This window comes from Leucoraja erinacea, chromosome 1 (assembly GCF_028641065.1).
Source record: "Leucoraja erinacea ecotype New England chromosome 1, Leri_hhj_1, whole genome shotgun sequence".
Lineage (NCBI taxonomy): Eukaryota > Metazoa > Chordata > Chondrichthyes > Rajiformes > Rajidae > Leucoraja > Leucoraja erinaceus.
This window is the reverse complement of record NC_073377.1, coordinates 94904884-94929201: the sequence shown is the minus strand read 5'-3', so window position 1 is coordinate 94929201 and position 24318 is coordinate 94904884. Positions and strand designations below refer to the sequence as shown.

The window sequence follows — 24318 nt, the reverse complement described above, 5'->3', positions numbered from 1 at the left end:
GTTTGGAGAGCATCTCTGAAGAACATGGAGACCATTCTTCAGACTGATGGGGGAGAGAGGGGGCAAAAGAGAGGTGGGGCAGGTGAAGGGTGGATGCAGGTGATGGGTGGATACAGGTGAGGGGGGATTTTGATGGGCAGATGGTTGGACAAAGGCCAGGGATGCAAAGGCAGAAGGTTTAAGACAAAAGGTTGGAAAAGTTGTGAATTGTGAAGCTAGAGGACAGAATGTGGGGGGAGGTTAAAAATAGGTGTATCCAGGTGGGGCACAGGAGAGAAGTAAGGAGGGAAAAGGAAGGGGAGGGGCAATGTTAGTTCTTAAAATTGAAGAATTCGATATTCATGCCATTGAATTGTAAGCTACCAAGGCGGCACATGAGGAGCTGTTCCTCCAGTTTGTGTGTGACATCATTCTGGCAACAGAGGAGGCCCAGGATAGAAATGTCAGTATGAGAATGGGAAGAGGAGTCTAAATGTCTAGCAACAGGGAGATCCAGTAGGCCTTGGTGGGCTGTGGAAGTGTTCAATGAAACCGTCGCTGAATCTGTGCGGTTGCGCCGATGTTTAGGAGGGCATATTGAGAACACTGGATGTGGTAGATGAGTTTATAGGAGGTGTATGTGAACCTCGATCTCATCTGGAAGGACTGCTGGGGTCCCTGGATGGAGACGAGGGAGACAGTATAGGGATAGGTGTTTCATGTCCTGCAGTTGCCGGGGATAATACCTAAGGAGGGAGTGGATTGGGTGGGAAGGGATAAGTGAACCAAGGAATTGCAGAGGAATTGATCCCTGTGGAAGATGGAGAGGGGTGGAGATGGGCAGATGTGATTGGTGGTAGGATCCCATTGGAGGTGACGGAAATGTCGGAGGATGATGGGGTGAAAGGTGAGGATCAGGGAACTGTCTTTTAGCTCCATCTGGGGAAGGGGGAACAAGAATTGAACCATGGAACTCAGCGAAAATGTAGGTAAGGGATCCATCCATGACAGCAGGGTGGAGTTTACCTTTACTGAAGAAAGAGGACATCTTGGATGTCCAAGAATAGAAAGCCTCATCTTGTGAGCCGATGGGGAGGAGATGGAGAAATTGAGAGCAGGGGATAATGTCTTTGCAAGAGGCAGGTGTTAATTCCCAATGTTGATTTTTCCCAATATTCTTACATCGTGAAGCAACTCAACTATAATTGCTAATGGCTCTTGTCATACTCTTCATCCATACCCCTAGAATTAAAAAAAAAATCACACCATGAGATATTCTACTGGCTATCACTACGCTTGTGCAAGAAACAAACAATGACCATCTCGTCAAGGTGCAGGAAGCTTGAAGTCACCGATCCAAACAAAGACAGTTTTAAAACATTTTCAGAAGTTGTTTTTTCTCCTCTGCTCCCATACGACAAGATATTAAATCCCAGTGGTGTTAACTATTACTTGTCTATCCTCCATTTCTCATCTGAGATTAGTTTTCAACCTTACCACAAGCTTTGGCTTTTCTAAGTACTCCAGTTTCTTTTTTTTTTAAAGATATCCTCCATATGTGTCTGTGGATCAGTATGCATCTATACATTATATTTTTGTCGATTGTTCTTGTTTATTCCAGCACTGGTTTTACCCGTGATTGTGTTTCCACCTCAGCCTAGCTTGCAAGAATGAAGCTTAAAGAGATCAATCGGACGGCTGTCCAGGCCTGGAGTCCAGCTCAACATCACCCCATTTACTTGGCTGCGGGTAAGAGAATTGCTGGCATGAAAGTTCAAGGGAAAATTCATTGTTCACTTTTATCTTTGGTACATCTTACAAATAGGGTAGTATCCATATAAAGTATCTCAGATTTAAATCCATGAGAAAATGTTGCACTGATTTCAACCAAAGCACCACTAGTGAAAGTAAAAAAAAATGATATTATATTGAAGAAAAGCATGGTGGCACGGCTGGTAGAACCCCAGCCTTGGAGTTCCAGAAATCCAGGTTCAATCCTGATGTGTTCTGTCTATACAGATATATCTGTTTATGCAAATAAACGTGGTTTACCTCTAGACAGTCCAATTTCCTCTTGTGTCCTAAAGACATGAAGGTTGGTAGGTTAATTGGCCACCGTAAATTGTCCATAGTATGCAGGTGACTAGTAGAATATGGTTATAGTTGAAGAGAACAAAATAATTAAAAATGGCAATGAGTACAGGAATTAGTGTAAACTGGGTATTTGATGGTTGACGTGTTCATGATGGGCCGGAGGGCCTATTTCTGAAGAAGGGCCTCAACCCGAAACGTCTCCCATTCCTTCTCTCCAGAGATGCTGCCTGTCCTGCTGAGTTACTCCAGCTTTTTGTGTCTAACTTCGGCCTATTTCCATGCTGTGTTTCTCTACGCTGCCGGGTTGTGATCCTTTGTACACGTGTGGTCTCTGATGCACCTTGGGATTAACCATATAGAATGACCCATTTGAGCGGGGGTTGAAGATTCTGTTTGTTGAAGAATTTGAACCAGTGACCAGGGGGCTCACCAGTCCAGTATTATAACCATTGCATTACTGTACCTATGTGTGGGGATGTTTGACCCAGAGAAAACAGCTACATTTCCACTGACTTTCACCATCCATTCATCCTGCTAGGAAATGCATATCTTTGAATTTGGAGTGAAGTAAGAACAGACTTGGTGTATTGCTCAATTGAAGTGACTCAGTTTCTAAGTATCCTTAACTGGAGCATAGTGTAGATGCAGTTGTCAGACTTGGCGCACCCTTGTGAAAGGCAACTCTGATTGGTTGGGTATTGATTGCTACTGATATAAAATTATAAATCTATGGCCTTGGCCATTGAAATTGCTCTGGTAGTCATAGAGAATGAGAAATTACGTTTCTTTTTTAATCAGTCGAACTAGTTCCATCTAATCTAACAGAATATACACTCTATGTACTGGTGAGCTCACAGTAATGATTGTAAGAATAGTAGCAAAACAAGACTACGGGGTAGTAGTGACTTTAGCATTATCCAATGTCAATTTTTCGAGGTCAGTTTATTGTCACATGTATCAATTAAGATACAGTGAAATTCGAATTATCCGAATCAAATAATTCCAAGTGGTCATTTTACACTAAACTAAATGCAGATAATTTGAGCAAAAACCGTGCTTTGAGTATATAATAGTTTAATATTGTCACCTTTCTAGAATGAAAAACAAAATACAACAGTTATATTGCATTCTTCTTATCGAGTCCACACACAAGATTAGAAGTTGTTCAGCCAGAGCTGAACACGCTTCTCGGCATCAGCACAATGCTGTCTGTCTTGTGTTTCTTGTGCGCTGTGGTGGTGGAAAGATTGGTGAAAACAGGGCTGCAATGTGAATGCTCTTTCCTTGACCCCCTATTGCATTAATATCTGTAATTTCTGACAATTAAAAATATATAAAACTCATACACGGGTATTAACGTAAACCCCTACAACATTTAGCATATTTGTCTCTTTGATTACATTTTCTTCACTATTTGCTGGAGCTTTCCTTTTCTGTAATTCCATTTGTACGCACAACAATTTTGATGTAAAATTGCAATCACTTTTGCCCAACGTCCTCATTGTTTTGTAGCCTTAAATCCTTGTTTTTGATTGATGCATTGTTTCCAGTAATTACATGTGGTTCTATTAAAACACAATTTGAAGAAGGGTCTCGACCCAAAACATCACCCTTCCTTCTCTCCGGAGATGCTGCCTGTCCCGCTGAGTTACTCCAGCATTTTGTGTCCATCCTCAATTTAAACCAGCACCCGAGTTCTATCCTACATAGAAGACATTTTGGACTGACCAGTATGGTGCATACCTAAACAGACTATTTTTAGATCCAGTATTCTGTGGTAAGAAAGGCTTAATCCAGGAAATACGATCAACGTGTGAGCCTTGGGTCTGCTGCCTACCACTGCAGAGAGTGGTATCAATCCCCCTATTTACACTGTCCTCTATCACAACGAGTGCCTCCAAGAACAAAGTGTCTATACGTTTCGCTCACCCTAATGTATCTTCAGTGTAAAAAATCCCTTAAGGGGTTGGACATTCTAGCTGCAGACAAGATTTTTCCCGATTTAGGGAAGCATTTCTCCTAGGACAAAGGGGTCACACTTAATGAGCATTGGAAAGTGGGAAATCAATGTGCTAAAACCTTTGTCTTGAGAATCTACAGTTTTTTCACACAGAGAGTGGTGAATGTCTGGAATTCTCTACCAGTCCAGAGTTACCTATTGAGGCCAGTTCATGTGCTTATCGGTATATATTCTAGCCTATCAGAGGGAGTTAGATCTGTGGCTAAGGGGATCAGGGGGTATGGAGAGAAGGCAGGTACGGGATACTGAATAACTGGATGATCAGCCATGATCTCTGGATTGAAAAGGAATGGCGATGTGCAGGTTCGAAGGGCTTCGAAATGGCCTACTCCTGCACCTAATTGTCTGAGCTCAGTTTCTCTGCCTGTTCTCAATGTATCAAGTTCAATTTGTCCAAATCCATACGAGTCTGTGTTGAAATTATTCGAGCTCGCAGACTTTTGTGCAAAAGACAAACACAAAAAGCTAGAGCATTTCTCCTACCTCACCAAAGTTCTAATGTCTACACTCAATGAGCATTGGACTCAGTGGGCACGATGCAATGTGCTAAACACCCTTTGTCTTGCTGGAATCTACAGTGTTACATTCCCAGTTCCTCTGTGTCCTGTGTCAGTGGACTTCAGTTACCAGTCCTGGCTGGTTACCTATTGACATGCTGCAGGCTATGTGCTTATTGGTTTTTATTCTAGCCTATCACTGCAAATGTAAACTGTAAGGCTGAGAAAATCTAACAATAAAGCTACATGGAACCAATATTACATCAAATGAAGATAGACACAAAATACTGGAATAACTCAGCTGGTCAGGCGGCATCTCTGGAGAAAAGGAATAGGTGATGTTCCGGGTTCGAGACCCTTCTTCAGAAAATGAAATTGTCCCCTTTCCTGTCCTCTGGTCCTCACTCCCCTACTCTGGGCAAAAGACTCACTGAGTTCAGTAGATCTATTCTCTCATGATTGCACTACCTCATGCTGTATACCTGCACAAGGAATAATAATAATAATCCTGTAATAGGGATAATACAGCACAATGACATTTTATTTAGGTAGCCTTTCAAGTTCTCAGGAGGGCTTTACAAAAAATTTACAGCTAGAGGTCCATGTGGGGATTGACTAATTCTGTAGTACAATCTACACTAAAGACTGTTTCAATACAAAACACAGTAGACACAATGTTTGCACAGATGTAAAGGGACTGCAGCCAGGAACAATGAAGAGATGGGTCTTCGGCTCCACATAGAGTGATACAGTGGAAACAGGTCCTTCGGCCCAATTTGCCCACACCGGCCAACAATATCCCAGCTACACTAGTCCCACTTGCCTGTGCTTGGTCCATATCTCTCCAAACCTGTCCTATCCATGTACCTGTCTGACGGATTTTGTTATCCGGTGATCTGGTGGGATATGGGAAGCCAGTGAAGTTGTTTCAACTACCTCCTCTTGGCAGATTTGGTGTGGGTGATACACCCTGGACCACCTTGATGTAGGTGGAGCTGATGCCAAGGAAAGTGGTTGCAATAGTCCCCTCAGATTCCTATTAAAGTCTTTCAGCCCCTTCACCTTGAAGAGAGGGTCCTCTGGCGGGACTCGACTTCCCCCTATGTTACCCCTAAACTTCTGACTCTAATGCAAGTCATGGCCTCTTGTTTTGAATCTTCCCTACTCTCAGTGGGATTTTATATACCTCTAATCTGTCTATCCCTCTCATATTTTAAAGATCTCCCCTCATCCTTCTGCGCTCCATGGAATAGAGACCCAGCCTACTCAACCTCTCCCTATAGGTCACACCCTCTAGTCCTGGCAAAATTCTCGTAAATCTTTTCTGAACCTTTTCAAGCTTGACAATATCATGACACATGACATGAGTGGGTGGACCTGGGGCTTATCTCCAGCTCCCCCGAGGCACTCTGTGTATTCTGATTCCTGCAAAGGATTCCACACTTCTGCAATGAAGAAAGGTGGTGGCAGAATCACCACAGAAATGGTATAACCATATAACCATATAACAATTACAGCACGGAAACAGGCCATCTCAGCCCTTCTAGTCTGTGCCGAACACTTATTCTCCCCAAGTCCCATCTACCTGCACTCAGACCATAACCCTCCATTCCTTTCCCATCCATATAACTATCCAATTTATTTTTAAATGATAAAATCGAACCTGCCTCCACCACCTCCACTGGAAACTCATTCCACACAGCCACCACTCTCTGAGTAAAGAAGTTCCCCCTCATGTTACCCCTAAACTTCTGTCCCTTAATTGTCAAGTCATGTCCTCTTGTTTGAATCTTCCCTACTCTCAGTGGGAAAAGCTTAGCCACGTCAACTCTGTCTATCCCTCTCATCATTTTAAAGACCTCTATCAAGTCCCCCCTTAACCTTCTGCGCTCCAAAGAATAAAGACCTAACTTGTTCAACTTTTCTCTGTAACTTAGTTGCTGAAACCCAGGCAACATTCTAGTAAATCTCCTCTGTACTCTCTCTATTTTGTTGACATCCTTCCTATAATTAGGCGACCAAAATTGTACACCATACTCCAGAATTGGCCTCACCAATGCCTTGTACAATTTTAACATTACATCCCAACTTCTATACTCAATGCTCTGATTTATAAAGGCCAGCATACCAAAAGCTTTCTTTACCACCCTGTCTACATGAGATTGCACCTTCAGGGAACTGTGTACACTTATTCCTAGATCCCTCTGTTCAACTGCATTCCTCAATTCCCTACCATTTACCATGTACATCCTATTTTGATTTGTCCTGCCAAGATGTATCACCTCACAGCAGATATGTTGATCGATTAGTAGACACAAAGTGCTGGAGTAACTCAGTGGGTCTCTGCAAATAATGATCCTTTATCTCCAGAGATGCTCTCTGACCTGTTGAGTTACTCCAGCACTTTATATCTATCTTTGGTATAAAGCATCTGCAGTTCATTTTTATTAAATTTTAATGCATCTTGGTATTTGTATTTTTTTTAGTCTACACTAATTTTCTTTAGTGTACATGTCACTCCATATCCCTGATTATGACATATCTCAATTTTATTTCTTGGTATTTTGAAGCCTCAATTATAAAGCATAAGACAGTGTGAGGGTTGCATATTTGGTGATATTCGGTGTTTAGCAGCAGTAGGAGAGGGGAAAAAGCTACGGTTGAAAAGGTCATCAACCAATGGTGCTGGGGTGTGGGCAAGATTGACTTCCTGTTGTGGAGTTCAGTTTCAATTGTGGCTGAAGGCGATATTAATTTCAAAATGAATAACATTTCTCTCGCTTGTTTAAAGTTGTCATACTAATTTATTTTTGTTTCTATTGTATACAACTCGTTTTTTGCCTGCGTTTAATCTCAATTTTAAATCCATCAATAAAGTTCAACATGTAACATGAGACTAAAGTAGTATGTTTTCTGGATATTAAAGAGTTCAGGAATGTGTAATGGAGAATCTGTGCATTATTCATTGTGAAGTCACTTATTCAAATTTGTAATTTCATACTCTAGTGATATTCTTATAATAACAATGTAGAAATGATTGAGAATTTCAGGGTGTAGGGCCAGCAGCTATTTCATAGGAAATCTATTTTGCAATCAACCTGAATAAAAAGTGGGGGAAGAGAGCGTAACATGGAAGTTTGTTATGGCAGAGTTACTGGAGGAAATAGCTTTTAGTTGGTTGTACAGCCTCTGATTGTTTGGTAAATATTTATTTTGAAGACAATAATTAATGTTTGCCAATTACACAACTAGTTTACGTTCAATAATATTTACAGTGATTATGTGTTGGATATGTTACTGTGTCAGCAGCGGCTGCTTGCTGCTCAAACCAGTCCAATAATTGCTCAGCGGTAACACAGAGTGTAACTGTTAACAACAGGCACTTCAGCCCAGCAGCTGGATGCTACATTCAGCACCAATGCTTCCTTGGAGATCTTCGAGCTGGACCTAGCTGACTCCACTCTGGATATGAAACCCTGCGGTACTTTCTCTTCCAGCCACAGGTAAATGTCAGCCAATGTCTTTTGTTTGTCACGGTAGATTGACTGACTGTTTCTCTAATGAAGTAGGTGTCCTTTGCCAATCGGTATTGGCCAGCGGTTCGCCACATCATTTGAAACTATGACTGACTCGGAACTGAAACTAGAACTGACTCAAATTGGCACAGGTTCACATTTTTCCTTTTCACACATTTATCCCACAATTGGAGAGCAGTCCTGAGCTACTATCTACCTCTTTGTAGACCCTTGAACTATCTTTGATCAGACTTTACCGGACTGTATCTTGCACTAAAAGTTATTCATGTTATCCCCTATGTCATGTTTTTGTACACTGTGGACGGCTCAATTGTAATCATGTCCTGTCCATTTGCGGACTGTTAACACGCAAGCAAAGTTTTACCTGTACCTCAGGACCCATGACAATAAACTAAACTCAAATTCCTTGGTTACCCCTCTACCACTATATTTGCTTATTTATTCTAGTGCCCCCACCCCTCTCACTTAATATATTCTACTTATTTAGTGACCTTTCCTCATTTACTCAGTCTTGCCTGCTCTCTCCCCTCCACACAGAGGGTGCTTTGACATGGAGGGTGGTGGGTATATGAAACGAGCTGCCAGAGCCGGTTGTTGAGGCAGGTACTAGAACAACATTTCAGACATTTGGACAGGGTTGGGCCGAAGGACCTGTTTCTGCACAGTCTGACAGACTGCCCTTTCCCTGTTCCTTTCTCACATTTTCCTGCCTCCACTTTTTTTCTTTTCTCTCATTCTCTTGTAGAATATTTTTTTCCTTCTCCCTTTCTCACCCTCTTTTTTAAGGTTGATGATGTTACGCGACAACTAATTTCGCACCCATGCATATTGATTCTTCTCTGTTCTTCAGGTACCACAAGCTGATTTGGGGAGCTCCAGGAAATGGCTCCAAGGACATGTCAGCTGGTGTCCTTGTTGCTGGTGGTGAAAATGGGAACATCATTCTGTACAACCCTTCTGAAATTATTGCAGGTGGCGAGGAGGCTGTGATTGGCCAGAATGATACTCACAGTGGTCCCGTCAGAGCACTCGATTTCAATCCTTTTCAGGTAATTTGGCAGAAAATTAAAAAAAAATGACTTCTGCACTAGTTAGTGTTGAGGCAGGGAGTGTTGAGGAAGCAGGGAGGCTGCAGATGGACTTGGGCAGGTTGGAAGAGTGGGCAAAGAAGTGGCAAATAGCAAAGTGTGAAGTCGTGCATTGTGGTAGTAGGAATAAAGGTGAAGACTATTTTCTAAATCGAGAGAGGATTTGGAAACCAGAGGTGCAAATGGACTTGGGAGTGCTGGTGCAGGATTCCTAAAAGGTTAATTTGGAGTTTGGGTTGATAATAAGGAAGGCAAATGCAATGTTAGCATTCATTTCAAGAGTACTAGAACATAAAATAAAATATGGAATGCTGAGGCCTAATAAGATGCTGGTGAGGTCACATTTGGAAAATTGTGAGCAGTTTGTGCCCCATTTCTGAGGAACAATGTGTTGGCATTGAAGAGGGTCCAGAGGAGGTTTATGCAAATGATCCTGGGGATGCTTGGGTTAACATATGAGGAATGTTTGATGGCTCTACTGTACTCGCCGGAGTTTAGATGGATGGGGGGGTGGGGTGATCTAATTGAAACTTACCGAATAATGAAAGGCCTGGTTAGAGTGTTTATGGAGAGGATGTTTCCAGTAGTAAGAGAGTCTAGGACAAGAGGGCACAGCCTCAGAATAAAAGTACGTACCTTTAGAAAGGAGATGATGAGGAATTTCTTTAATCAGAGTATGATGAACCTGTGGAATCATTGCCACGGGCGGCTGAGGAGGCCAAGGCATTGGGTATTCCTAATGCAGAGATTGATAGGTTCTTGATCAATAAGGGTGTCAAAGGTTACAGGGAGAAGGCAGGAGAATGGGGTTGAGAGATAAAGATTGTCAGCTGTGATCGAATGGTGGATTAGACTCGATGGGCCATATGGTTCAATTCTGCTCCTATGTCTTATGTAGACAAACCTGGGGTGAAGGAGTATGTTTTTTTATTCTCCTGAAAGTGAAGAATGTCCCTCATGTTCAGTGTTAATCGATTAAGTGCAACAACACCTGCATCAAGTGTCAGGACATGGCTTAACTTTAGCGGCATCTTTGGCATTGAAGAGGGTCCACAGGAGGTTTATGCAAATGATCCTGGGGATGCTTGGGTTAACATATGAGGAATGTTTGATGGCTCTACTCCTGTACTCGCCAGAGTTTAGATGGATGAGGGGGGGACTTGAGACTTCTGAACAATGATACCATATTGGTATAATGGGCTTGTTGGTGTTCAATTTCAGTTTCATTTGTGCTTTACATCGGTGCCTAACGGAAACTTGGTTGCAGCCGTGTGCATTAATTTCAGTGAACATTTGTCATCGGCAGAGAGAATAGACATGGAGAGGTATAGTATGGAAACAGGCCCTTCAGCCCGCCAGTCCATGATGGCCTTTGTCCACCCATTTACTTTAATGCTATACAAATCCCATTTGTTATTCTCATGAACTCCCCAGTTTCTACCACTCATTTACACACTAGCTACGATTTACAGTGGCCATTTAATCTACCACTCCATACATCTTTGGGATGTGGGAGGAAGCTCATGCACTCAACCTGAGGTTCATATTCAAGTTTTCAATAGAATGATGGTTCTAATAGCCCTGTGAGCAGTACATCTTGGTGCTGCTCCAGGCCATAATTATGCTATTTATCTTTGTATGTGCACAAAATGTTTGGTGTTGAAGAATATGTGCAGGGCCAGGGAAGGTTTTTCTTTGTAACTTACTTTAAGCTCTGATTTTCTGGTGATCATTTCCTTGCTCCTAAGGTGGACTTCTTCCAGCAAAGTTAGGACATGCTGTTCTTCAGCTTTCCAACTGAACATGTTGATCTTTTTTTCCCTAACTGATCGACTTGCTATCATTCAAATATTTTATGGTTTTAACCTAAAGCATTGTTGGCGACTGTGACTGTCTAACTTTTCCTCAGGTTTATGAGATTGCTTTTTCTGAACTTTTAATAACATTTTATTCTTTCCTTTTCACTAGAATAACCTTGTTGCCTCGGGAGCCAATGAGTCCGAGATCTACATCTGGGATTTGAACAATTTTGAAACTCCGATGACTCCAGGATCAAAATCGCAGGTTTGTTTATTCATAAACTTTACTTTGTATTTGACCAACTATTCATTTACTAGTTGTTTGACAAATTGACATGGAGATTATTTCCTCCCTCAGAAAATGAATATAATCCACTGGTGACACTCAATGTTTTTCAATGTTACCTAATCATTTCGAGTAGAATGAATGCATCCCTGTAAAGTTTACTCACTTTGTTATGCTTCACTGTCATAGTGGGCATTGAGATGGTGGTATATCTCGCCTGCTTTTCAGTCCCCTTGAATATCTAAATGTAGTCTTTGTGGACATCTCTCCTTCCCCAGCATTAATGTAACGCTTGAAACTAGGTTTGTGGATGCCCTCCCCATAACACTAAATTATTGAATAATTTGCAGAATTTTGGCCAAAATGTTTTAACTGAATTTGAGCTTATTTGACAAATGATTTTGTTCTTTTGGCTATCAAGAAGCAATGGATCTTGAACAAAAATGAATTAGAATGGATTACCTTTCAACTCGAGGAGCATGTTGTGGTTTATTTGACTTCAAACTCCAGGTCTGAAAATAGCTTGCACTTATAATGGATGTCACTGCCTTCATTTGTGTTAGCATGCAGATGAGTGCTGACAGAACAAAGCTGCAGATCTCAGCAGAGTTTATGGGATAGAATTAGGAGAATGTCTGAATGATTCACTTCTACATCCTCATTCACCATATCGCCTTCCAAGCTCTGAGATGGTTTCATCAGTTAACTCATTGCAGACTTGCACCCATTTTTTACATAAATACTTTCAAGTCAAACTCAAGTACATCAAATAGTGCGAAGTACAAGATGCATAGTGCAGAATATAGTTTTCAGCATTGTAGAGCATCAGTTCCATAGATAAAGTCCAATCCCCTCAGTGGGGTAGAGTTGAATCAGACTGTGCCGTAGTGTATGGAACAACCGTTAAGAAGCCTGACAAGAGGGGAGGAAATTGCCCCTGACTCTGGTGGTGCACGCTTCCAGGTTTCTGTACCTTCTGCTAGACGGGAGCAGGGAGAAGAAGGAATGACTGGGATGGAACGAGTCTTGGATTACGTTGGCTGCTTTTCTGAGGCAGCTTGAGTGTAGATGGAATCAATGGTGGAGTCTGGTCTGTGATGTACTCGGCTATATTTACAACTCCGCTACATCCACAACTCCTTGGGCAGATCTATTCCCAAACCAAGTTGTGATGCAACCCTACAATGCGTTCTACGGTGCATCAATAATTGCTAATCTAGTTCTTTTGCTTTTGTATTGAAGAGTATTGGAGGAAGGGTTTTTTTACAACTGCCTGGGGTTTTGTTTAATTGACAAATGTAAGGAATCTTCCCCAATTAGATTATTTTGTTTAAGACATTTAAATTCCTTTATTTATTAATTAAAGTTAAATTATTGTTGCTGTTTCATGGACTTTAATTGCATTTTGTGACTGAAAATTAGTTTTTCACATGTTTAATTAATATTCAATAAATAATTAAAGCTGGAATTTTGAAGTATTTTGCACAACTGTGCAGACCAAGCCTTTTGTAGAAAACAGACAATCCATTTCTGTACATTTGCAGTAGGATCCAGATTATTCTGCTGGCCAAAGATGCACTTTAATTTTCAGTAGCTTTTCGATGTCTCTAAATTACACAGAACATGTCATTAAAATCCATTGCAGTGGTTCCAGAGGTATGTTATTAGTTATGCAGATGGATTGGAGAAGCTGGATCCATGGAAAACAGAAAACTAGGCAGAGATTTGAGGGCGACATTCTGAAGGATTACATAACTAAAAATTGTTTGCACTGATTAATGCAGAAGATTTAGAGACTAACTTATGAGCTACGCTTGCTCATTGAAGATGATCCACACTGCTTTATGTCTGTCCATTCTATGATTTTTGCTAACTGTAAATACCAATACTATGAATGGCAAAGAAATAGATGCTTGCTAATGAACACCAAGAATGCCATTAATATAAGGGCAATATCTTATGGAGGTATACAAAACCATGAGAGGAATAGATCGGGTAGATGCACATAGGGGACTGGAGATGCTGCCTATCCTGCTGAGTTACTCCAGCAATTTGTGTCTACCTTGGATTTATGTTACAGTTACACAATCGTAATTCAGATAGGCAGGCCCTTCAGTCCACTGTATCTGTGCCAGCCATCAAGTAACTATCTATACCAGTCCCGTTTCCCACCACTTGGTCCGTGGCTTTCTCTGCTGTGGTGTTTCAGTTGTTCACCTGAGCACTGCTGAATGTTGTGAGAGTTCTGGCCTCCACCGTCCCCTGTGCAATGTTCCAGCTTTTAACCATCTGCTGGATGAAACAAAGTCTTCCTCAAATCTCCAATAAATCTTCTACCTCTTACCCTAAATTTATGCTCCCTAGTCATAGACCACTTTTAAGGGGAGACATTGCCAACTGTCTACCCAATCTGTGTCACACGTAATTTTTACTCCTCTAAGGAAAACAAACCCATATGCATAGCCAACTATAATATTCTAGTAAATATCTTCTGCATTGTCTACTGTGCAGTCACATCCATCCTATAGCATTGCAGCCAGAAGTACATATAGTCCTCCATCCGTGGCCTAACTATCGTCTTATATAGAGGTACTATACCTTGTTATTCTTATAGTCTACGTCCCAGCTAACAAAGCCAAATCTCCCATTTTTGACCACCTTATCCACCTGTGCTGCCATCTTCAGGGATTGTTCAACATACACACCAAGGACCCTCTGTTTCTTAGCACACCTAAGGGTCCCACCATCCACTGTATAGTTCCTGAACAGGTTGCTCTGCTGTTCTTTGGATTGGCAGAATCAGGAGCTTTCATGGGGTTAATGAAGGTAATGTGGAATGGGTGATCCTGCTCTGCATTCCAGGGGCGCCACTCTCTTGCTTGCCTCAGTACACAAAACATGTGCTTGCCTGAAGGAAGAACAACTTCTTAAAAGAGATCTCCTTATTAAGCTTTTGATTATATCTTGACACCATCCAAAAAAAATCATGTCAGGTCCTTTCTCTGAGATGTTTTTGTTTGATAAATGTGCTGCATAAATGTTATTTTATTATATCAGCTACTGTCACTTTTCATATTTGTTTAGTCAATGTTTATGTCTAGATCTGACAGTAAGTCTTCAGATGGTTGCCCTTAATTCAGGAAATCAAGAGCATTGTTCATTGACAAGCTAAAATCACACATAGTTCTGCAGTTTTTAAATATTCCAAGAACAGATTTTGCCTTTCTATTTTGACAGGCGTTCGGAAAGGACAACGTGTTAATTCCCACACAATCTCTGTTTTAAATTAATTTGGCTGATTAAATGTCATGTTTGCATCATCCTGTCTTGTACGATGATGAATCCGACAAGTAGGCTGTTTAGCCTTTTTTATCACTGTGGCTGGTAAAGACATGACTCTATACGCCTTTCCTTGCCCCTTGTACATTAAAAATCAATTCAATTCAATTCAATTCAATTCAATTCAATTCAACTTTAATGTCATCGCACAAATACAAGTATGAGTACAACGAAATGCAGTTTTGCGTCAGTCCGTAGTAGTTGTGCATAAAGAAATTAAAACAAAAAAAAAAAAATAGAAAGAGAGAAGATACAGAATAATCAAAAAATACAGAATAATTAAACAATGGGGACGGAGGGACCGGAGAAATCTATCGGCGGGACTCCGAGTTCAGCAATGTAATTGTATTATTGTAGAAGCTGTTCCGCATCCTACTAATACGTGACCTGAGGCTCCTGTACCGCCTCCCTGATGGGAGGAGGGCAAACAGTCCATGGTTGGGGTGTGAGGGGTCTTTGATGATCTTCCCAGCCCGTCTCAGACACCGTTTTCGGTGGAGGGCATCCATGGCAGGGAGCGGGGCACCGATGATGTGCTGCGCGGTTTTCACCACCCGTTGTAGTGCCTTCCTGTCCGCAGCAGTGCAGCTGCTGTACCATACCGTGAAGCAGGTGGTCAGGATACTCTCTATGGTACAGCGGTAAAAGTTGGTCAGGATCCGGGGGGACAGGTGGGCTTTCATCTTCACAATGGGTTTACAGGTTGTAGTTAAACGATCGTAGATCAGAAAAGCAGTCCCTTTGGTCCACTGTGACTGTGCCGGCCATCAGGTATCTATCTATACCAATCCCATTCCACCACTTGGTCTGTGGCCTTTTCTGCTAATTGAAAATATTAACATTTACACTTGTGAGAAAGGTTTAGGAGACAATCCATTTCCAAAAGCACAACCTCCCGCTGATGTGGCTGCCAACATTATTGAATAGTCAAACACATCACCAATGGGTGGACAAAATGTGTAAGAAAGAACTGCAGATGCTGGTTTAAATCGAAGGTAGACACAAAATGCTGGAGTAACTCAGCGGGTGAGGCAGCATCTCTGGAGAGAAGGAATGTGTGGAGTACGCCTTTGTGGTGCTGGTGAACTGCGATGATGTACCATTTTATTCACTGAAATGCATTCAATGATTAACAAATTATTGCAGAATTCGTTGCTGGACAGAGATGTTGAATTTCCAGCAGGCATATGAATCATGCATTTTAGATTCTCCATCATTTTTCTCTCAGCCATCAGAGGACGTCAGTTGTGTTGCCTGGAACAGGCAGGTTCAGCATATCCTGGCCTCGGCCAACCCGAGTGGCCGCGCTGTTGTTTGGGACCTGAGGAAGAATGAACCGATATTGAAAGTCAGCGACCACACCAACCGAGTAAGTGGGTCTCCGGGGGAAACCAGTGCAATCTGGGTCAGTCTGTCTCGCTGTTTAATTGTGGCAAAGAATATTAAAGGCATTTAAGAGTGCTGTGTTGGTGCTACCCAACGGGAATGGTGATTAAATCCAACGGCACCTCTCCTATGACTGTTCACAGGGACAGGGTGGAATATTTCTCTGTTGCTTTCCCATGTGAATGGCCAATGCCTGTGCAATGTGCTGTGTGTACAGCAAGCACTGCTACTGTTGCCATGCCACTCGCCACAGGTAAATTAAAACAGGCATTGGATTGGTGGACTCCTAAAATGTTGTCTCAAACAAAATGCACTATTTCTGGCAATCTGCACCAAAGCTTAATCCGTTATTATGTTTGGGCACAAATCTAATGACTCAAATACCTCTTGAGTTATGCTGTGGGTTGAAATCGGACTTTAGAATCCAATCTCAATCCCTACCTGCTGGGATCAGCAGATTTGAGTAATGTGTGATTCCCCCCCCCCCCCCCCCCCCCCATCTCTGGCAAGAGTATATTGTAGTTACTTTCCACTCCCCATGTGGTGCTTCAGTGTCATTAACAAGCCCAGGAAGTGTGAGGGCTAACATTGACACGAGTATAATTGTCTAACCTACATGATTGGTGAACCATGCAGATGACATGGAAAGTCAGCCCGTTAGCCCGTCAGCCCTTGGTTACATAATATGCCGGCAGCTCCAAGTAATTTTCTGGTGACATTGGCTGGAATTCTTCCACATGTCTGAGCTGATGGATTTGCAGCCGTTGTGTTTATTGGATTGGTCTTGCAAACCTTCTTCATGCTCCCTCCTTGGATAAAAAAGATCAAAGCTGCACACTCACTCTGGATAGGGTGCTTCTGTATCCTTTAACCAGATAAATCACAACATGACAGCCTAATGAGCTCACATTTGCTAACCATTTTAGCTCCCATTCCCACACTGACCTTTCTGTCCTGGGCCTCCTCTATTGTCAGAGTGAGGCCACACACAAATTGGAGGAACAGCACCTCGTATTCCGCTTGGGTACCTTACAATCCAGTGGTATGAACGTTGAATTCTCTAATTTCTTATACTAACACATTCCCCTCCCCCTTTGCCTTCTTCTTTCACTAAAAGCCGGTTAAGCAGTTCCACAGTTTGCAACAATGTATCCCTCTTGACATCACAACTTCCCAAGCCAACACCTTCCCAAGCCAACAACTGGTCTACCAGGGAACTACCCTGCACGAGTCATGATTTGTCCTGGTCTACCAATCTCCCGCCCCCCTTCCCTTACTTTCAGTCTGAGGAAGGGTCCTGACCCAAATCCTCACCTATCCTTCATCGCCAGAGATCTCCTGCCTCAGAGATCTCCTGCCTGACCCGCTGAGTTACTCCAGCACTTTGTGTCTAATCTAAATATAGCATTTAAAAACATTTTTTGAAGAGATGTTGACAAATGTAAACAACTCTCACAAGCACTCCAGGAGACCGTATAATTCAGACTATCCTGTCATGCAGCGTGGGAGCGTAAGGTAGCTTGACATGTGTTGCCGTGAGGAGATTGATCAGAGGCTGAGGCTCTATATACTGACAGGAGAGGCGTGCACTCGGCTCCCTCTTTATAAGGCGTTATCCAAAGGCAGTGGATGTTATTGTCAGAAATCAGAGACTACAGACTATAGTGATGACAATTTGCATGGGGACAAAGAAGTTTGATCATCCTCTTAAACTGAGCCTAATGTTATTTGCTGGTGACTCTCCCTCTCCCGCCTTTTTCCAGTTCTCTGCCTTTCACATCCCTCCTTTTTAGGTGGATGGTGTGAAAGTGAATGGAAATGTCAATGCTCGACAATTCTGTTGGGTTTGTGGAGGAATTGTGGTCATAAATAGTATCTACCTTGCCCCGACATCCCCTTTTTACCTTCCTACATTTCCCCATCGTTTCACTGCTCATTCTTGTTGACCTCTCACTTCTTGCATCATTCTTCCCCCTCCCTTCCAGCCCTCCTTTCATTCCTAACCTGCCCTCTTGGCTGCCTTGACTTCTCTCCCTGGCTTGCACTTGGTTCTCTCAACCTCCATCTTTCCCACCCTCTCCTTCACACTCCTACACCCCCTCAACCCCCTCCAGTCCCTACCCGAACCCCAACCCCAACCCCCCTCCACTCCTCTTCCTTCTTCTGCTGACCTCTCTCCCCTGCCTGTACCTCTCGGTCCATGGCCTGTCCTTATTTCTCCACCTTCCATGCCCACGCCCCTCCCCTTCCCCACCAGATTGGTCATCTGGTGATGATGTCAGTTATCAATATCATAAGTGATAGGAGTAGAATTAAGCCCATCAAGTCTACTCCACCATTCAATCGTGGCGGATCTATCTCTCCCTTCTAACTCCATTGTCCTGCCTTCCCCCCACTAATCCGTACGGATATCCTTACGCTGTGCTGTGGTGTGGTGCTGGTGCCTCGTGCCATCCTATGTGACTGCTTTGTGCCCATTGGTAGATGCACTGCTCGGGCCTGGCTTGGCACCCCGACATTGCCACGCAGATGGCCGTGGCCTCCGAGGATGACCGAATGCCGGTGATCCAGATGTGGGACCTCCGGTTCGCAACGTCTCCCCTGCGAACGCTGGAAAGCCACACAAGGTAGAGTTCATGCCGAGCTGAACGGCTACACCGCTGGGTTGGTGGCTTTTATATCTTGATTTACTTAACACATCATTTTTTTCTGATAATTATTTAGCAAATCTTTCCTGAATCTTAATGGTTAAATATTTGGCAGAAAAGGAATTATAGAAAGGTACTGCACTGACCGAAAGGGGTTGCAGCCCATTGAGTCCATTTCAAACATCAACCAACCCACATATAATCCTACATTAATAAGATATTTTGGGGCCCATATCTGAGGAAGGATGTGCTGGCATCCAGAATTATCCCGAGGATGATTGAGTTAACGTATGATGAGCGTTTGACGGCACTTGGTCAGTACTAGCTGGAGTTTAGAAGGATAAGGTGGGATATCATTGAAACTTATCTAATATTAAAAGGCCTGTATAGAGTGGATGTGGAGAGGATGTTTCCACTATTGGGAAGATCTAGGGCCACAGGGCATAGCCGCCAAAATAAAAGGGACATGCCTTTAGAAAGTAGATGAGGAGGAATTTATTTAATCAGAGGGTGGTGAATCTATGGAATTCAACACTGCAACAGATAGCTGTGGAGACCAAGTCATTGGGTATTTTTAAGGTGGAGATTGATAGATTCCTGATTAGTAAGGGTGTTGGGGGTTATGGGGAGAAGGCAGGGGATTGGGGTTGAGAAGGAAAGATAGATCAGCCATGATTAAATGGCGGAGTAGACTTGATGAACCAAATGGCCTAATTCGGCTGATCCTGAACCATGCCAGCATTTTCAGTGCGGTTCTGTGAGAATCAATTGAGTATTTTGGATGGAATATTATGCATGTGAGGGCTGTTTGGGCTGAGCTACAGGAAGATAACTAACTCTGACACAAGTCTACATTTGAATGAGAGAAGAAAACCCAGGGGAAAAACTGCACAACGTAACTTCAAATTCTGATGCTTTCTTTCAAATTTAAAGAGCAGCGTTTGAGTCTTGTTAATGTGATGAACTAACTGTGTTTTGCAGAGGGATTTTAGCCATTGCCTGGAGCCTGGCGGACCCAGAGCTGCTTCTGAGTTGTGGCAAGGATAACCGCATGCTTTGCTGGAACCCCAACACTGCAGAGGTAGTTCAATGGGGAAACACGGGCACTAGCTGAGTCTTGTTGGTCACTGTGTGTGGGTCAGAAAGAATGTTATACATGGGTGATTAGATTTTACTGATGTTCATAAAATGTCCCAAACCAAATACAGAAAGTGATCATCAACTGATTTCAAATAGATGCAGAATCCACATTTCTGTATTTGGAAGTATTGTACTTCCGGTGGCGCTGGTGCCAGCAGCCTCCACCTACAGCCCGGTATCTTTTTGTTTTTTTTGTTTATTTAGTTATGTAAAAGTGTATTTCTTTGTGTTTTTTTGGTGTTTTTATGTGGGGGAAGAGGGCACGGTGCGGGGGATACCGTCCTTCAGCCGCTTCCTGGTGAGGACGCGACTATTATTCGAGTCGCGTCCTCGCCCCCCCCCCCCTCCCCCCACAGCGGCCTACCTACCTGGATTGGCGCGGCCTTTCCTGCCGGGATCGACCGGAGCTCCAGCAGCGGCGGGACAGCGTAGAAACATCGCGGGGCTGGCGATGCCTTACCGGGGGTCGCCGTCTGGAGCCCGGAGTGCTGGACCTGCTGCACCGACATCCTGGAGCTGCGGTTTGCGGAGCTCCCAACGCGGGCGGCGCTGATGGACAGCGCGGGGTCCTGTGACTCTGCCCAGCTCGGCCTGTGGAATCGGGAGCTGCAGACTCCGGCAGCGGGAGGCGGCTGATCAGAAGGTCCGGGCCGCTGAGGAGGAGGATGCTCACCGTCGGGGTTCGGCGTCGGCGTTCCACCAGCCCGGCGTGAGGGCCTGAACATCGGGCCAACCGGGGCGGCGACTGCGGGTGCTCGGAAGGCCCCGACCACGGATGAACACGGAGGGGAGGCTGGCTGGACTATGGTGCCATCCTCACCTTGGTGCCATTTATGTTATGTTGTGTCGTGGACTTCTGTATTTGTGCTTTTTTTACATTTTTAATTCAATTTCAATTTTATTTTTAATATGTTTTATTATTTATTTATTATTTATTTTTATTATTTCTTTGTGATTTTTTTATGATACTGCCTGTAAGGGAAATTCATTTCGTTGTCTCAAATTGAGACAATGACAATAAATTTGAATACAATACAATGCGAATACAATACAATTTCTGTGCAGGGGGATAGTTCTGACTCACAAACGGTGACAGGTAGCAATCTTTCACCTTTGTGCACACTTATCCATAAAGCCAATGTTGCAGATGAACAGGCATTGTTGAGGCCACTTGTCTGCATGTTATTTTCTGGTTTTGTATTGAATGGTGAAATCGTAAATCAAAAGACTACCATGTTTTGGAATTCCAACAATGTATTACAATCTATCCTGTGGTTTACTCTTGTTTTTTCTTGTTCTTGACTGTGACCAGGTTGTGTATGAGCTACCTACAGCTACCCAGTGGTGTTTTGATATCCAGTGGTGTCCCAGGAATCCAGCTGTCCTCTCTGCAGCTGCTTTTGATGGTCACATCAGCATCTACTCCCTCATGGGCGGAAATCTCGATGCGCAAAGGCAGCAGCAGGTTGATAATGTAAGTGAATATCTTGCAAAGCCAGCTGCATTATATTTCATTTAGTGTGGGTTTGGTCACTGTTCTTTCATCAGGGTATATATATGCTGCATCAGCAGAATTGAAATTCAGAATTCAGTAACCCCCACTGAAGCTGAAGGGTTTTTAACAGCAGCCCATCAATTTTCTTACAATATCATGCAATGGTTAGATTTAGTCATCTAGCAAGCACCATGCTGTGTTGAGTTTTAAATTCACAGTATATATATTTTGCTCTACAAAGGTATTCCGATTGAATACTGGAAGATCTACCTTGAAGTTTACAGGGGACTTATTTTTGCTGTCATAAATACCCTTTTTGAATTTTCCCTCAGCACATCATTCCCTGACTGAAGATGTGGGTAAACTGGTCTCAGCTTCTGTCGTCATGGATTACATCTCAGTGCTGATGTTTAGTGATTTTTTATAATTGCATTTTAAAATAATATTGTTATGAGATAATGGGCTGGATTTTTCTTGATGGGAAATATGGAATTATTCCACAAGTGAAAACTAGTGATTGAGCTCTTTATTTCATCCATCCCTCCTCACTCTTCCTAAATGTCATCTGTTTACATGTGGAAATGATCAGCAAAGCATTCAACGAGGTGCCACATGGTAGGTTGCTCTGGAGGTTTAGATTGCATAGGATCCAAGGAGAGATAGCTGAATGGATAGAAAATTGGAGGATCAGAGGATATAAGTTTAAGGTGAAGGGGGAAAAAAAAGTAATAGGAATCTGCGGGGTGGCTTTTTCACCCAACGAGTGGTGGGTGTAAGGAACAAGCTGCCAGAGGAGGTAGTTAAGATCGGGACTATCCCAAAGTTTAAGAAGCAGTTGGACAGGTACATGGATAGGGTAGGTTTGGAGGGATATGGACCGAACGCAGGCAGGTGAGAGTGTAGGAGGGACATGTTGGCCTGTATGGGCAAGTTGGGCCGAAGGGCCTGTTCCCACACTGTATCACTATGATGATGAGCCACAGTAGACACTGTGAGAATATAGAAGCCTTTTGATCAACAGAGGTTATAGCAATGACCTTGGTGTAAGCATCTATCTGAATTCTTAAGTGATGTCTCTTTATTTCCAAATGTGCATTCATGCTCTCTCTTGCTCCGTAGATTTCCTCCTCCTTTGGGAACTTGGATCCATTCGGTACAGGACAAGCTCTTCCTCCCTTGCATCTCCCTCAGGCAATCACTCAGCCTAGTGCCGTGATGCCTCTGAAAAAGCCTCCCAAGTGGATCCGCCGCCCCGTGGGAGCTACATTTGCTGTAAGTTCAGAAAACTCTTGTCATCTACTACAGGGTACATAATTTAGAAAATGCTTGAGCTTTTCCAGCGTTCTCCCCACTCCCTGGATTTGATTTTTGATGCTGGGCCATGCATCTCCAGTCTCCAGCTCCTGTTATCCAACAGAATAACTGAGTAATGACTGAATGAATGGCCTCTGTAAATTGACCCTAGTGTGTAGGATGGAACTAGTGTACGGGTGATCGCTGGTTGGAGTGGACTTGGTGGGCTGAAGGGCCTGTTTCCAAGCCATATCACTAAACTAAACTAAATTAAACTTTATCATTTTATTCATCACAATTCTTCCATTTTATTTAATTTCCCCCAAATCACTTCTCTATTATGAGGTAAAACGTGACCATAACCCCTCCATTGACGGAGTGAGTTTAGTTGACATCCCGCATTGTGTCACACCTTCACATACTTTTGCAGTGATTTATTTAATGTTGTGACAGACCGTTTTAAGTTGATTAATGTGACCTATAATTTATGTACTTGCCAATGTTGTAAAGTGAACCTAACCAGTGGCCTGTTTTTCTTTTTCTCTCTGTGGCATACTTGCCTGATGTCCCACCAATGTTGGTGCTGAAGTTTGGAGGAAAGCTGGTGACGTTTCAGAACCTGAAGCCTCAGGCACAGGCCCAGCAGCAGCAAGAAGCCCCGTTCCAGGTGTTCGTCAGTCAGGTCGTCACCGAGTCCGAGCTTCTGAACCGTTCCAACGAGCTGCAGAATACCATCCATTCAGGGAGCTTTGTGGAGTATTGTCAATCAAAAATTAACGCTGCTCAGACCGACTTTGAGAGAAATGTTTGGGGGTTCTTAAAGGTGAGAACAAACAAAGGAAGAATTGTTGGAACTCGTAACAACTTGCTTTTGATCTCTTAACGTATATTTGTGAACTTGTGGATAAAGTTACTAAAGGCACATATTTTAAGTTTCCGACTTTGCAGCCTGTTCCAAGTTTCCCTGAATTTATTTTTGTAGAATCTGAAAGTCGTGCAATGCCTCTTTGAATGCCTCAAGTCAAAGAAGACCCAGCTTCAACTCTGGGGCTATCTGTGTGGAGTTTGTATACCATAACTGAATGGGCATCCTCCAGGCGGCATAGGTTCTATGAGCGATATAAGTTCTCTAGTTCTCTGAGTCTACGTCGCAAAAGTTATTCCATATTATTTTCACATTAATTCTACCCTAACACACCTTACGCTTCTCACTTTCAATCATTCCGCTGCCCTAGCTTTCAGATACTACCACTCGTGTACATAACATGAGGCAATTTATAGTGACTAATTAACCTATCAACCAATACGTTTTGGGGAAAATCAGAGGATCACAGGGGTCACAGGGAAAATATGCAAACTCCACACAGAGAGCATCTGAGGTCAGGATTAAACTTTTTTTTTTTTTTTTTTTTTTTTTTTAATCAAAAAATTTATTCAATTATTAAAAAATAATATTTACACTTCAATAAAACAAGCCAGAACCCACCACCATAAATACAATACAAACATATATCCATACTAAACTATTATACAATTATGATACAATCCTTATTGAGGATACATTCAACACCCTGCGGAGCCCAGCGGTCCCGGAACTCCCTCAGGGTGCCCACAGACAGGGCGTATTCCCTTTCTAATCCCACCCGGGCACGGACGTAACCCCGGAAAAGGGGCAGGCAGCTGGCCCGGGTAGAGCCCTCCGCCGCCTGGCGCCGTGA

At 43.0% G+C, this 24318-nt stretch overlaps 1 protein-coding gene across 8 annotated transcripts in view; it reads left to right on the top strand.

Annotated features, from left to right (window-relative positions):
* The window catches only part of sec31a (SEC31 homolog A, COPII coat complex component), a 95660-nt gene that overhangs the window by 6897 nt on the left and 64445 nt on the right, over positions 1-24318 (top strand). For 6 of the 8 annotated variants that reach the window (XM_055639344.1, XM_055639354.1, XM_055639363.1 and 3 more), the window contains exons 2-11: positions 1636-1728; positions 7970-8093; positions 8977-9175; positions 11183-11278; positions 15867-16007; positions 18509-18651; positions 19654-19753; positions 21125-21286; positions 22427-22579; positions 23190-23423. In XM_055639344.1, the coding sequence (XP_055495319.1) occupies positions 1650-1728; positions 7970-8093; positions 8977-9175; positions 11183-11278; positions 15867-16007; positions 18509-18651; positions 19654-19753; positions 21125-21286; positions 22427-22579; positions 23190-23423 (1431 nt within the window). In that variant the 5' untranslated portion in view covers positions 1636-1649. Of the gene's footprint in view, positions 1-1600; positions 1729-7969; positions 8094-8976; positions 9176-11182; positions 11279-15866; positions 16008-18508; positions 18652-19653; positions 19754-21124; positions 21287-22426; positions 22580-23189; positions 23424-24318 lie in introns of all 8 variants that reach the window. The other 2 variants (XM_055639313.1, XM_055639320.1) reach the window with 1 other exon arrangement.